This window comes from Mustela nigripes, chromosome 4, assembly GCF_022355385.1.
Source record: "Mustela nigripes isolate SB6536 chromosome 4, MUSNIG.SB6536, whole genome shotgun sequence".
NCBI lineage: Eukaryota > Metazoa > Chordata > Mammalia > Carnivora > Mustelidae > Mustela > Mustela nigripes.
The window spans coordinates 109095783-109112057 of record NC_081560.1 but is presented as its reverse complement, the minus strand read 5'-3'; the positions used below and the strand labels follow the sequence as shown (position 1 = coordinate 109112057).

General features: G+C 36.1%; 1 protein-coding gene across 6 annotated transcripts in view; it reads right to left on the bottom strand.

The window, feature by feature from the left end:
* The window catches only part of ARID4B (AT-rich interaction domain 4B), a 147601-nt gene that overhangs the window by 24268 nt on the left and 107058 nt on the right, over nt 1-16275 (bottom strand). For all 6 annotated transcript variants that reach the window (XR_009403895.1, XM_059397294.1, XM_059397293.1 and 3 more), the window contains 2 exons: nt 4675-4759; nt 1752-1944 (listed from right to left, as the gene is read on the bottom strand). Coding sequence is in view for 5 of the 6 variants with exons in the window: in XM_059397294.1 (XP_059253277.1) it covers nt 1752-1944; nt 4675-4759 (278 nt within the window). In the remaining variant the exon portion in view is untranslated. The remainder of the gene's footprint in view (nt 1-1751; nt 1945-4674; nt 4760-16275) is intronic.

Below are 16275 nucleotides of genomic sequence, written 5' to 3'. Positions count from 1 at the left end.
ATCCCAAGGAGTACTCTGAAGAGTGAGTAACTGTAGAATGGGATCTCCCCAGGAAGATATCCGTATACCAGATGCGGGAGGAAACCAGTCCATTCTAGCAGTGTAGTGTGAAGGACTACTATCACTAACACGGGATCAAGCCCCACATGGTCGAAAGGAGTTTAAAGAGGTTTAGCTTGCCCCCACACAGTCAAAAGGAATGTCGAAAGCTGACTACCCAGCAGAAACATTTTGCTCTGACCTGCACCTGAAAGCTAGAGGTGTAAGGTAAGGTGTAAGAGGCTTTGGTAGGCCTAAAATCACAAAATACAGAGCAGCTTCCTACTCCCATATACCTGTTCATCATTCACTACAATTACATCAAATGTACAGATCATGGAGGGCCTCAATGTATCCCAGAACGCCTCTATGACCTTGCCACACTGAATTTCCTTAGAGATGATTTTGCAAACTCTCAGAGAAGCTGAACATGAAGTAAGAATACGGCCTACAGACTCTATTCAGGTAACATTCTCAGGCAGCTTTCATCTGAGTGCAACAGCACCTTTTCTCACACAGCAAGGCTTATGCTTGCTACTCAGTTTAAAAAAAACTGAACAATATGATCTTCAGAAATGTATGTTTTATACATACACATATATGTTTAGTTCTATAGAAAAATAAAGGAACAATAACACTAAAATCAGGATATCAGGGGTGCCTGGGTGGCTCAGCTGGGTAAGCATCCACCTTCAACTTGGGTCATGATCCTGGGCTCCTGGGATCGAGGCCCGCATCAGGCTCCCTGCTCAGCGAAGAGTCTGCTCCTCCTTCTCCCTTTGCCTCTCCCCTTGCTTGCACTCACTCTCTCTTCTCGCTCTCTCTCACCCACTCGCTCAGATAAATAAAATCTTTAAAATAAATTTTTAAAAGTCAGGATATTAATTATTCTAGGGTAGAAATGCAAAATTCTTTTAAATAAATACTGTTTGTTCACCACTATGGTAGACATACCAATGATCATATTTATATTATTCTTTAAATTACATATATATGTATGCATTTTGATATACTATCTGTGTATCTGATACATCAGAAAATTACAGGCTGAACTTAAGAATATTTATAGCATTATAAAACTGGTTCATGTAAATAACCATCTAAACTAAGAGACATAAAACAATCTGTCTTACTCCAAATGAGTAAAAATCCAAACTCTTAAGTCATGAGAAATGTCAAATATTTTTATGAAGAAACATACTTCATTTAACAGGTCATATTTCCCCCTTTCCCTGACAGTCAAATTGATTAAATCCCCTCTCCAGTCTTCCTCATTTTTATTATTTGATAGTTCTGCTTCATTCTGTCTTAAGTATTAAGCAATAATGCCATCATAAAAAAGATCAGAATAGATGTAATCAAGATAAGCAAAGTTTGGTATTCTTTATAAAAAAAATTCAGTATAACAATATAGACTAATATTTCATAAGACAAACCATGCTTTTACCTGGCAACAAAGAAGGACAGTACCTGAAAAACCCACAGTACAGTATGGTAGGGTGAATAATAAATCGTAACTAAAATTTAATGACACCTTTAGGTCTACTACTAATAGAAATATTTCCAAGCAATTAATAGCTGATTTTATTTCAAGTAACAACAGAAAACAAAATTATGGTCCAATTAAAAAACAGTGAATTGGCTTTATAGAATTTGACTTGTAACAACTAAAAACATAGAGTTGCACGCAACAGGACATTTGTTATGTTTACCTTGAAGTCCATTAAGGATAGAAGTAATTTCTATGGATTTAATATGAGCTGTATCAGAGTTTTTGGCATCAGTAAGATCCAGTTTGGATACCATTTCTGGAGACGGATTTGTCTGGAAAGGCGGTTTTGACAAGCGCCGAAGTTTACAGCTCTTAGGAGAGTATTTTTCATCTTTGTCTTTATCTAATTTATTCTAGGTTAAGAAAAAAAAGTATCTCATGTTAGCCATAACTTATCATGAAGCATTTATTAGTAGCAATGTTAACACTCATTTTAAATTCAAAGTTGTTATTACATATCATTAAATAATATGAGAATAAAGAACATAAGACGCTCCTCACAAACAGCCAAAAATGTTTTTCCAAAGTTTTAAACAAATACTATAGGATAAATAAAACTTTTTTGTCTAATATTTAAATTTTAATAGTGGAGATAAATAAGTGATCCCATAAGCAATTCAGACTAACAAACCACATACTGGTAATAACTGACATCATAAATTCTTCAAAATTAAAACCCAAACGTCTTAAATATTTACTAAAAAAAATTTCAACCTGGTAGTTTCAAAACGTGTAACATTTTCAATATAAATTTTTTTAAAAGATTTTATTTATTTATTTGACAAAGAGAGCTCACAAGTAGACAGAGAGGCAGGCAGAGAGAGAGAGGGAAGCAGGCTCCCGCTGAGCAGAGAGCCTGATGCGGGACTCGATCCCAGGACCCTGGGATCATGACCTGAGCTGAAGGCAGCGGCTTAACCCACTGAGCCACCCAGGCGCCCCAACATTTTCAATATAAAATGTTGGTTGGGAATGACAAAATTCCAAACATCTTCAGTTAGCTGACACTGGGTATAACTCTAAACAAATGATCTCTTAAAAAGTGAAGTCACAAGGCAACCTCCCTCCCTCATGTTGAAAAAAACTGTCCATTTACAACTAAAATGAGGAGAGGCAAACTAAAATAATCCTGGAAACTGCTTTTTAAATTTGTTTTGAAAATAATGTATCGGAAAAATCACTGAGACAAGCCTCCTAAATGATGCTGCAGAGCATGACGGAGCAGTAGACAACTCTGCCGTCCCACCACAGAGACAGACTATGGAATCTCAGGGACTACTTTCACACTTCTCTCAAAAGCGGCACATCACGATCATCATTCCGGATGCAGAGAAGATAATTCATGACATATTACAGATGTTTCAGGGTAATAGTTCTCCCAGTGTGGTTCCTGGACTGACACCAAGAGCATTTTACTGGAATGTATTAGAAGTGCAAACTCCCGGAACCAACCTCAGATCTAGTGAATCACAAATGCTGGGGATGGGGGCACCTGGGTGGCTCAGTGGGTTAAAGCCTCTGCCTTTGGCTCAGGTCATGATCTCAGGGTCCCGGGATCGAGGCCCGCATCGGGCTCTTTGCTCAGCGAGGGGCCTGCTTCCTCCTCCCTCTCTGCCTGCCTCTCTGCCTACTTGTGATCTCTTCAAGTAAATAAATAAAATCTTTAAAAATAAAATGCTGGAGATGGAGCCAAGCCATCGGAGTTCCAACAAGTCCTCCAGGTGACGTGACAGATGCTCAAGTGTGAGAGCCACTCACTTAAGACATCTAGACTTAATTCTCAGAATGCAATGAAAAGCCTGATGTGCAGGTAGATGACCACAACCTATCAGTAATTAGTGCTGCTCCATTTTTTCTCCTGTTGCTAGCCTTTTCACTACTTCATTATTTTATTCCAGAGACCATAATGTATCCTGTATTCTTAGGGCAGAAAAAGTCCACCCCATTCGGAATTCAAATATGGCTTTTAATGGCTATCAGAAGACAGATGAGACAGAGTGAGGGAGGAGTGTGTAATATCAAAGAGTATTATCTAGAAAGCTTTTCCAAAATTCACATGATTCTTCCCTAATGACCAGGAATTGTAATATATGCCCTGGGAGGGGGCAAGAACTGAACTGAGAATAAATATTTAGGGAAAAACTCCCTAGGGAATGATTTTTTTTTTCAAAGATTTTATTTATTTATTTGACAGAGATCACAAGTAGGCAGAGAAGCAGGCAGAGAGAGAGGGGGAAGCAGGCTCCCTGCTGAGCAGAGAACCTGATGCAGGGCTCAATCCCAGGACCCTGAGATCATGACCTAGGCGAAAGGCAGAAGCCTAACCCACTGAGCTACCCAGGCGCCCCCAGAATGAATATTCCCATCCCTACCTCCTCCTCTATCTGAGAAATACTCCCTCCTAAAACTTGCTTTGTCTGTGGAAATGGGCTTTTTTAACACCACTCGCACACAACCCTTCCAGTAGCTAAAGATAATACTATATATTCTGATTTCCATACTTCCCAGTAAAGACCAAAAGTGGAGATGAAAGGGGTTTGAGAAACCCTAGTTGTAGCGCCTGGGTTGCTACACCAAAACTTGAAGAACAGATCCAATTTTACAGTGAGAAAAGAACAATCACTCTGGGGGAAGCTTGCATGATCTGGGGCCACCAGCTCTTCTCTGCTTTCAGATATACCCCCTCCTTTTCTTCCCCTGAATAGTTTACAGGCATTAGACTAAAAGCCAGGCTCCCGGTCATACTATTTTATGGCTCCTAGCTAGAAATGAGAGGGGCAAAAAGGACGGAAATAAGTAAGCGAAACCTGGCTGGGTGGCCTTACACAATGCTGGGATTAAAACAAGCCTCAAAGATCACTTAGTACAGTACTGCTTCCAAAAGACCTTTCCATAAGCTGACAATAGTTAATACCCAGATCTAGCATTTGGTAAATTCACTGCTCTTGAGCATTGCTATCTCTACCAACACTAACACACACACACACGCACACACACATTTAATGCATATTTTAGAGGAAAAGTTCTTTAATTAACAGCTATGATGTAGCAAAAAAAGCACTTTTAGCAAAATAACCACTTACCTTTATTTTCTTCCGATGTTTTATCTTTGGCACGTTTTTATCAGCAGGTCTTACTATTTTATCTGCTTTAATCCATTCATCATATCTAAAATTAAGAGAAATTCATATAAGTACACAAAACCTCACTTAAGTAACTATGCCATATTAAAGAGAAACTCATAAATAGAATCGTAACATTTTAGAACAGGAAACGTCAACTTCCTGGTTCAACGAATAAAGCTACCAAGGTCCAAAAAGAGAGATGAAGTGATCTGCCCAAGGATATAATGTCAGCTACTGGCTGAACCAAGACCAGAAAGAGTTCTTGACATCTAAACTAGCACCCCTTACCCTGTTACCATAACTAAAAGAAACCAAATTTGTATTGTAAAGAAACCACAATTTTTTCTACATTTTTTTTTTCTTACTCTGTTTTGCTTTTAAGCAGCAAGTACACCATTTTTCCCTCCTAGACACATCAGGAAGCTAAGGTAATATGCTCTAGTTTTAAATGACATTGTGTTATAAAAGAGCGTAATATTGTAACTTACAGACAATGCAAAATCAACAGAAAAAAAAAAAAACCTTCTCATAAAATAGTAGGAAATCTTTACTCCGCTAAGTTTTTCAATATTCTGAGATGCTTCCTACATATACACCCAGCTAAGAGTCAACAGCTCTGATGGCCTTCCCACTCAATGCCGACAATCTCTCTGAGTTTCACAGGGTGCAACTTACTCCCGACTGCAATAAATCTATTTGTTTAAAGCAAAAAGGAATGACAGTTTATTTTTGTAAAAACTCAACTAAAAGGAAGAAACATTAAAAATGAGTTAACATCTTTTTATGTTCAAAAGTTATATATATTTGTTGTGGAAAATGGAAAACTCACTAGCATTTTTAGCTCCAGAACATGAAGAACTAAAAATAAGCTTTTAAATAAAAATGTCCTCATTAGTAGAAGTACTAAATGATGTAACAGAGGCCCCAAACCAGGCATTAAATGATCTGGGTCATCACCTAACTGCGAAAGTATATTCTTGCTCCGGAGTGGGCCTGAAATGTATGCCTGTAACAACTCCCAAGCAAAGTGCTACTGCTGGTGCAAACACTGGCTTTCCTAGGGCCTAGGGCACACCCCCCAGGCAAGGTATTAGGTCTGTATCTGCTGGAAGCTGCTGAGGGCCACAGCGATAATTAGAGATAATAAGGAAGAATGGAATGCGCTCTAGGAAAGTCTTCCTAGAACTTCCCTGTGGCTGGTTATGTGGCCCTAATCAAGCCATTCTCTACATCAGACTCAGTATATTCTGTATCAAATAAGACTGTGTTTAAAAAGAAAAAAATAAGACTGCACAGCACATCTAGTTTTTAATAATCAAACATAGTAAGAACTTCAAAAAGTTTTAAAACAAATATTATTTTACTCAACACATCCCTTTTGGTATTTATACTGGCATGGTATCACCTTCCTAAATATTTACAGTACTTTTAACTTTCCCATGAATACTGAAAATTGCATTATGCTTGAGATGAAAGCTATTTAGTTCCTTCCAAAACTGGAATGAAGGTGGAAAATGAAGAAAAAAAATAGTATCTCTGCCCTTCGCAAAGCTGAATGTAAATGTCTAGAAGTGGGTCTTACTTGGATATAGTTATCGAAGTTAATGCTGCGTACTTTGTTTAAAAGAAAACAAAACAAGCTATCTTCTTGATAACTGAAGACAGTTCATGATGGTTACTTATACCTAACATCAACGTAAACTAAACAAGGATATATTATTTTTTACCTTTCTTTACTCAAAACTATCTGTTACGTAGTTAGTTTGTAATATGAGACATTTTTACTATTCAATTTGGGTTTTTGGCATGAATTATATTTCAAATTAGGACAAAACAGTAGTTGCAACTTAAGATCATCACCATGATATTCTAGACTTGTCAAATACATCAAATAAGCAAAAAAAAAAAAAAAAAAAAGAAAGAAAGAAACAGAAACAAAAACAAAAACAGTTATTGCCTCAATAGCTGAAATGTTCATCATGAGGGAGAAAGATTTATGAGTCACAGAGAATGGATATTCTCTTAGGAACAAGGTAGAAGAAACATGCACATCAATAAAGTAACAGCTGCTGCCTTGGTACAGGATGATGCCCACCACCTAAGCTCCACCAGTGTACATATGCTAACTGGTCACCATTTTCTGAAGAGTCCTGTAAGAAGACTGGCTATCAGAAGCACTTAAAGTAGTGACTGTGGAATGTGTAAAGAGCATTGGACCAAGCAGAAAAGAAAAAAGACAAATTTTGGAATTAGATGAAAGGAACTATACACACTGGAATAACGGTATTTAAACACTATGGTCTTACTATCTTGGATGACAGTTTTGTTTTAAAATAATGAGTATTCTGTATGGTTTTAAGAGATGCCTTAAAAAATTCTTTAAATATGTTTCCTATTGAAATAATAGGTACTTCATACATGGTAACTTACAGTCCTATAAATATTAGTTAATATTATTACTCCTGTATTATTTGCCTCTTTCTGTTCTAATTTCTCAGTGTTTTTTGCTTGTTTAGGTATTCCCCTGTTCTGACACTATTCTTTTAGATTTGTCCTTTTCTTGGCCAGACTTATTCTCTATTTTTAATAAAATGTAGTAACACAGTATTTTTATTGTTATTATAATTAATAACCTTTAGAACTAGAACATGCCTTAAAAATCTATCAATGAATTTACTTCACAGATTAAGAAAACTCAAACCATGCAAGTAAACTGACTCTGCAAGCAATAGGTTTGCCAAAAAAGCATGAGGTCGGGAGTTAGAGAAAAATGGGTTAAGGGACTGCCTCTTAAGACATTCTGGTCAATACCAGAATAATGGTAGAGGGCACAGATGGCAGGTCCTATCCAGAGTAAGAACAGAGAAAAGAATAGTAGATCAGCAGATAGAAAAGCCACATTAAGAATGCACAACCTGTGATGAGGGAGAACTGAAAACAACGTGAGAATTTTGATTAAGGGAGAGCTTTCATATTATAAATGCCCTTACCAAATAAAGTTGAGATCATTGACACAAACATTAACCCAGACAAATATTTCAAAACTTAATGAGGTTTTAAATAGCATTTTAGTTTTTGATTACTCTTACAAGGAACAAAGATTAGAGAATAAACTGAGAGCTGTTAACTGATCACTGTATTTTAAAAATAATTAATGTTCCTTCCCTTTATGCAATTACTCAGAGTATCATGCAAGTGTTCCATTTTCTTTACAGAGTACTTTCAAAGAACAGAAAGGAGAGACACGAAAGTTCACGTGGGAGAAAAACAAAAACCGGTGCTCAAAACAAAACAATACCAAAACTTTTCCGACACTAACTCATATAAAAGAAAGACGTAGGCCAATTTAATTTTGACTTTCCTAGTGCCAGGTAATTTAAAGAAAGGAGGCAATATTAATGGGTCAAGATCTCTGACTCCCTATCAAATACCAAGAATAAACACTTGAATGAAAGGAATCTAGTTCAGAACTACAAGAAGTTGATGATGTTCATTCTATATAAACATTGACTTTTAATACAGTGTATTTTATACTAAAGAGACCATACAATTACTGTGGGCAGAGTAAGAAAGTAATCAATGAAGACAGAAAATGAGAAAATTCAGCTCAAATCCAACTATCTTGAATACCATAAAAACCGAAATTACTGGAAGTGGCAAAGAGCAGAAAATTGCAGCTAAGAAAAAGAATACCATAAACTAGTTTCTCAATTTCTCCTTAGAGTAACATATTAAGTAAGATATCCATTCATGCTTCAAAATACATTCTTAAAGAACATTAAGAATCTTAATAATTCAATGCAATACAGTTTTTTGTTTTTAATTTGAAAACGTTTCTAGTCCTTTTCTCACATATCCTCAAATACACAGGCATGCCATCCTTCGCTTGGCTGTGACAGTCAGGGACTCTCCAATGTTCTCAATTCTGCTCTAAGTACCACAGAGGGAATCAAGGGCATATTTTGATGGGGTCTCTCCACTGCATAGGAAGAGCACTCCTTAACAGTTACTTAGGGGAACATGCCTTCAGACTTCAGGGAAACCACTTTTTCTCATTAAATACCTAGATTACTCTTCAAGGTTAGTGGGCCTGTTGCTGTCAGTTGTCATGTTTAGTGGTCATGTAGTCTGAGAACCAGGAGACAATGCAAGCTAAGTAGTGGGCTTACAAACAAAATGACTTGCAGCTTTAGATCCAAGCAATAAGAGAGTGCTGTGAGGATGTCTGAAGCAAGCCAGGCAGTTTGGATTATTGTAAAAACTGTCCTGCCTTAAATTGGACATTACCTTTATAAATTATGATCACAAGCCAGTAACTGGCCCCTTTGTGAGAAAAGGAAATATAGTTTACCAAGGCACAATGAAAAGATTACTAAATTCTTCCATTTAAAAACAAATATTGAGGCACACCGGGGTGGCTGAGCATCTTCCTTTGGCTCAGGTTGTGGTCCTGGGGTCCTGGGACAGAGCCCCTCATTGGCCTCCGTACTCAGCAGGGAGCCTATTTCTCCCTCTCCCACTACTTCCCCTGCTTGTGTGTGCATGTGAACTCTCTCACTCGCTCTTGCTCTCAAATAAATAAAAACTTTAAAAATAAATAAAAACAAATATTGAAAAATAAAACAAACAGTGAATTTAAAAAAATACTGAACAGAAAATTAAGTCTGTTACTAATTAGACCATACTTTTTCAATGATTAATAAATCTACTGTAATTAAAGGATGAAATCTAGATAAGTATCTCATCAGATATTTAAAATATTAAGGAAGATATTTTCAAAGAATGTATATGGTATACCTGAGAATATCTCTACTAACATTCAACTAATGGAACAAACATGAAAGAAAAGACACATGAGCAAGTCATTTAACTTAAAAACGTCTGCTCCCTGTCCTATATAGAATGAAGAAGCTGGACAAGATGATCCCTAAAGTAAAAAATTATATGAAACTATATATATATATATATAAAAGTATGCATGAGGGCTTATTCATTTGATAAATGCTTCTTAGGTACTATTTATGTGATGGATTCTGCCCTAGGCACTGGGTATTCAGGAACGAAAGCAGCTCCTTTCCACAAGGAGCTTACCATGTCACAGAAGACAACAGCAAGCAGTAATTACAGAAGTAACAATACAAACCTTCTCAACCTTGAAAGCAGCAGCCACATAGGTATTTGAATTTTTTAAATGTGTTGAATTAAAATATGCATACAAAGCTAGAAGGAACCATTCAGAGACCATAACATACTTGCTCTCACCAGAGAAAAACAGCTTTCTGATTTTTGTTTGGATGTGTTGGCAAATCATCTAAGAAATTACTTGGCAATGATAAAAACGGAAAACAATGTTAGTCAACCAGGTAAGAAACCAAAATGGTTCTGTTGCCCACATCAATTCAGATTTCGGTTCTTCATGACCCAACCAAACCACTTTTCAAAGGAATATTAGCAGCGTGTATTAAGACATACCCCAAAAGACATAACCTTAGATATTAAAAAAAATTTACATGCAGAATAAAAATATTTTTTAAATAATTTCATAAAAAAACCAAGCTGACATATTAAAAAGCTCACTATTTGAAACATGTATACAAATTACAAAAAACCTAAAAGCCAGCCATTAATTTAGATAAAACACTGAAATCATCTGTATTTTATTTTCTGTAATGATTAAACAGACTCACTTAGTAACAGCTGAATAATTACGTACTTTGTATCTTACCTATCTATATATAAAAAGTTAATGAATGTCATATAACTAAGATTTTAAAAACCTCACATCTAAAGTGGAAATTTAGGCTCTCTTAGCAAGGAAAGAAATTTTCCCCCCTTCTTAAAGTAAAAAAATATATAAAAAAAAAAGTATGACACTGTAATAGGAAAAAAGACCAAGTCACATGAAAAACAGCAACAGCTATTAAATTAAAAATTTTATAATCCATTTAATCCATATTTGCTTACTTTATGAATTTTCTGTAATAACCTCAATTTATACATATATTTTTAATGAGAGAATATCTAAAGCAAAATTTATAAAAGACCCACTGAACATAAATTTAACGCCTTCTGTCATGTTAAGATATAATGAAACAAAAATAAAGCATTATACTATTGAAAAATAAAATTCTAAGCATGCCATTAACATTTCATATTTCCACTTCATATAGCACTTAATATTAAATCCACATTAAAGACACAGAATGGTGCTCAGCATAATAAAGAATATAACAGAACGAGAGTAATTTGGATAGTATAGCATAAACATATTTAATATTTGACACAAGCAGTGTATTGGACATGGTATTATAATTATATCAACTGGTTTTCCTGAAGAGTTTAACTCTGTAAAATGAAACAAAGGTATAGGTCTTTAGGCAGAGGTAATATGTAATGTTAAGAACACATCACAAAGCATTGTACCAGGCTCATTTATAGAGATCAGTGCAAATGGTTAACAACTGAGGCATTCACTGTATTTTGTGACGCAGATACTGACTTAAAAGTACCTGAAAAGTTTACTTCATTAACATTTGATAAGTTCAGGGGACTGGTATCTATGCACAGTTAGACAAATATACCAATGAGCCTACCTATCTACAAAACAACCAAATGAACAGGTCCATGTTTATGTTTTACATTAAATGTACCTGCCAACCTACAAAAACTACTGAATGGAACAGGTTCAATTCAGTAAACACTTTTAAATAAATACAAAGAAAGAAAGCCCATCTGAGTGCAAAAAGAACCAAGTTACTCATCTTTGTTTATGAAGGAAATATTTATATTCACTTGCACTGAAAAACTAGTCAACTCAAAAGTCGTATTTTTAAAGTACAAATTATTATGTTCACTTCATTCACTATATGTCTCTACAGACAGGACTGTCTGATACAAAGCGTCTTCATACTGCACAAGAATTTTTCACATGAGTGGCAACACAGTCCTTTGACTACCAGAGTATTTTTTAATTTTAGTATGTTTTCCATCCTAGAAAGTGAGTAAGCTGGGAGACTGTGACAGAGGGTTAAGGAAGTTGAGAATTTGCAAACATGACAGTGAGGTATGAAGAAAAAAAGAACGGGACACAGGAGGAAAAACATGCAAATGGAATTGGAAGTCTTGGTCAAAAAGACTCCCTATCCTCGGAGCGCCTGGGTGGCTCAGTGGGTTAAGCCTCTGCCTTTGGCTCAGGTCATGATCAGGGTTCCTGGGATTGAGCCCCGCATCAGACTCTGCGCTCAGCAGGGAGCCTGCTTTCCCCCCCTCCTCTGCCTCTCTGCCTACTTGTGATCTCTCTGTCAAATAAATAAATAAAATCTTAAAAAAAAAAAAGACTCTTTATCCTCTAAAACAAGTTTGTAGATACTCACTTAAAAACCACTGTCAGATCGTCTTCATTTGTAGTTTTTTAACTTCCATACTATAGCAATAAAGCAGACAAGTTCCTAGCGTACTTTGCTTTTCTTTCTATCATTACCAGAAGAATTATTTTGAAGCACAGGAACAGAACTCTGTATGTACTCTTCTGTCAACATTCCTAAGTCCAATGGCGTACACAATGGAAGTAAGGCAAGGATCAGATTACACAGAAGTAAAAGAAAAAAAAAAGTAAGGATGTAGAACATTCTGCAGATAGAAGGAATAAAGAAATTAAGCTGAAGTGACATAAAAATTCTTAAAGAGACAAAAGGAGACAGAGAAGGAAAGTCATAGAGTGGGAGTGTTTCCAATCAGATTCATTCTAGTCTCTCATCCTCAACCCCATTTTGGCTACTAATTAGGAGATGGGCTCTTCATATGACAAAAAAAGATCACAAAGAAGAACTGACTACCATATTTACATATAAAAATTAACTCAAAATTGGTAAAAAAAAAAAAAAAAACTTTGGTATTAGAGCTAAAACAAGAATATTCTTAAAAGAAAACATGGGGAAATTTTCACTACTGGATTTGGTGATATTTTCTATGATACAGCACCAAAAGCATGGACAACAAAGAAAAAATAGATATATTTGGATTTTATCAAATTTTAAAACTATGGTACATCAAGACACTATCAAGAGAGTGAAAAGACAATTCTGCGGGTTCAAAGAATGGGAGAAAATATCTGCAAATTATTTATTTGAGGAAAGATTAATATACAGAACACATGAATAACACCTACCACTCAACAACAAAAACAATTCAAAAATGGGCAAAGGGCTTAAACAGACATTTCCCCGAGGAAGACCTACAAATTGCCAATAAGGACACAAAAAGATGCCCAACATCACGAGTCACTATAAACATACAAATCAAAACCAAATGAGGTACCTGTTAGGTTGGCTATAATAAACCTTTTTTTAAAAACAGAAAATAATAAAATGTTGGTGAGGAAATGGAGAAACCAGAACCCCAATACAATTCTAGTAAGAATATAAAATGGTGTAGCCTTTGCGGAAAATAGTTGAGACAGTTCCTCAGAAAGTTAAACAAAGAGTTACCACATATAAAAGCATCAAGAGGCTCCAATGGAGAGCCAGGCTACAGCTGTTCCAATCTCCCATCAGTCTCTATATTCTATAGGTGCCATTTTTATAGACTTGTCCCTTTTATATAGATTTTACCTTCTATTCTACTTCTATTTCATATCCAGGAGGTCCAATTTAGTTCAGTATTTGTTTCCTACTTACCAAATGCAGACACGTACTTTTCTAGATGTGGTAAGGGATATTAATGGAATGAATATGGAATGGGGATTTTTTTTTCATGTTTTAAAGTTAAATGCACTTTTGTTTTTGCTTTTTTTAAAAGTTTTATCTATTTATTTGAGAGACAGAGAATGAAAGGGGAGAGGTTAGAGGGAGAAGCAGACTCCCCACAGAGTAGGGAGCCCAATGCAGGACTTGATCCTGGGACTCCAGGATCACCTGAGCTGAAGACAGCTGCTTAACCAACTGAGCCACCCGGGTGCCCCTAAATGCACTTTTGTATTGAAAAATAATGTTGTCCTGATGTAGAAAGCTTGAACAATTAAAAAAAAATTTTTTTTTTACCCATGTCATAGGTGTAAGGTATACAGGTGTAAGCTATATTCCAGAAGGTCAAATCCCTTTGACTCCAAAAAAATAATATGGAAAAATTCAGTATCCGAAAATTGTCTCAAATTAGAGCTAGAAAAATAGGAATAGAAAGTAAAAGAAGTTAAAATGGATATCAGAAAGATAAAAGAAGAGCATGACTGTAAAAAAAGAAAACACACAAAGACAAGAAGAGACAAAAGAGGATAACTGAGGAACGGCAGAAAAGGAAAATAAACAAGAAAAACAGTTGGTGCTACTGCAGCTGGAACACAAGTGAAAATTATCATGGAAGGAAGGATCGGCTGGGTCAAATACCACTGATAAGGCAAGTAACAAGAGGTCAAGAAATAAGGATGGAGTTCAGCTAGATGGGGTCACTAACAGGGAGGTGTGATGGGGCAAAAGCCTCAGTGGAGTTGGCTTTACACAAAACAACAGGAGGTAAACTGGGTGATAAATGTAAGCTCATAGTTTTGCTGGATGGAAATGAGCAAAGAAATGGCACAGCAAGAAAAGCAGGTAAAGCTCAAGTGAGTTTTGAGATGGGAAATACCACTGCAGGTCCAGATGTGGATGATTAAAAACAGAGTGAGAAACTGACAAAAGAGAGAGGAAAAAGGGAGAATTTCTAGTCCCATGTCTCTGACTTAGGAAAGCAGGAATGATAATTAGAAGAACGGCTTGACACAGCAGCACACTTGTTTTCACAGATGACTAAAGAGGGAGAGAGAGAATGCAGCAGCAGATGCAGGTAAGGAGGCAGATGTGAAGTTCACAAAACTCTCCTCTCACTTCAGTTTTTCACAAGGTTATAAAGTAAGGTCACCAACTGAAAGTGAGAGTGGGGAAGAGATGCCAGGCATTTGAGGAGATAAGAAACAGTATGAAACTGTCTTCGGAGAAAAGGAAGGAATGAATGGAAAAGAAACATATCGTGGCCACCCAAAGTTCATACTCATGAATTTAAAAGAAGTCAGCGTGGTTGTTTGCTTTCTCCAGACAGGATCAGCTGCACAGATGCAGGCCAGGAGTAAGAGTGTGAGATTTAAGCAGGCCAGGAGTAAGAGCGTGAGATTTAAGCAGGACTACTTCCTGTAGTCCAGGAAGAACTACAAAGCAACACAAGAGCATGGGGGTCAAAAGAAATGGTGATAAGGAGTGACTGAAGGTAGGCAACACAAGAGGAGCACTGAGGGCATCAAGAAGGAGGGTGTTCTTGATGGGGTAATTCCCCTGCCTAGACAATCAGTTTCTTAATAGGGACCACTTCTTTTTATCTTCAGTCCAAGTATAGTACTTTGCACATGACATTGATAAAGAGCAGCTGAATGTTAGCGCAAAGTGGATCTGAACCCATTTATGGAAGCTTTTGACTAGTTCCTCCCACCCCCATTCCCTCAATGGAGGAGCCAATTTGCTTAGAGAGGTAAGATATTTTTTAAATGAAATACGTTTAATTTCAGATAATATTTAAGTATAATATATCTTATCTTCAGTTTCCTATAGCTTATAATATGGAGTAGAACTAACTTGTTACTTAGGAGTTCAACAGTTGAAATTTCAGTGTTGTTTTTCCTGTTCTCTTTTAGTTGGGGCTATCTTTTTAATGTAGTTGATGAATCTCAGTATTTAAAAAATCTCAAATCAAATTCCCAACCCCTTGATTATGGAAAGCCAAACTAGAAATGGAGAAAAATAAATCAGCCTCAATACAGAACACTGATAGATTTTAAATCCCAAGCCAAGCAGTCTAGATAGCCATAATACATTTAGCTGTATCACTAAACAGGATAAACCCAACACGAGCAACAGAGATTACAGCAGTTGAATTTCAAAGCGTAACTTACATTTTCAACTATCACTCCCACGTTTATGCCATGACTTAGAAACTTAAGAATGAAAGGGATCAATTAGCTAATGGTACTAAAGACTTCTATAAAATATTAACATCACTAAGAGAAAACAAACAAGAATGGCTACTACTAAAAACTACTGAAGTATGATTATAGTTTTTAAAAACATATGAGCTCTGTCTTTTAAGACTAAAAGAGAACTTACTACAATATTAAAATAGTTGTCTTTCTACTTTTATATACTTTGACATTTTTCTAGATTGAATGCTATTTTTAGAAGAGTTAAAAACAATTTATAAAAAAGCACTGACTTTTCCCCAAGCATGTGGCAGCCTAGCCAAATCAACTTGGATCAGATACTTGTTTGATACACGACCACCTCATCTGAAAAATTCTGTAGCAGTATCATACCATCTACAAGCCAGTATGCAGTTTAAGATCCAGAGCTCTGGCTAATTTCCAGAAAACTGGGTGCAAGCCTGTAAAAATGTGTCTTTTTTTTTTTCCACTGTGGAAGTGAAAAACAAATTGGCTCAAACACTATCCTTTGTGCAGCAAAAATTAACATTTTCAATTGTGAAACAGGGATACAAATAAAAATATCAATATAAAGGTTTACACAGAACTTTAGAAAAAAGGAA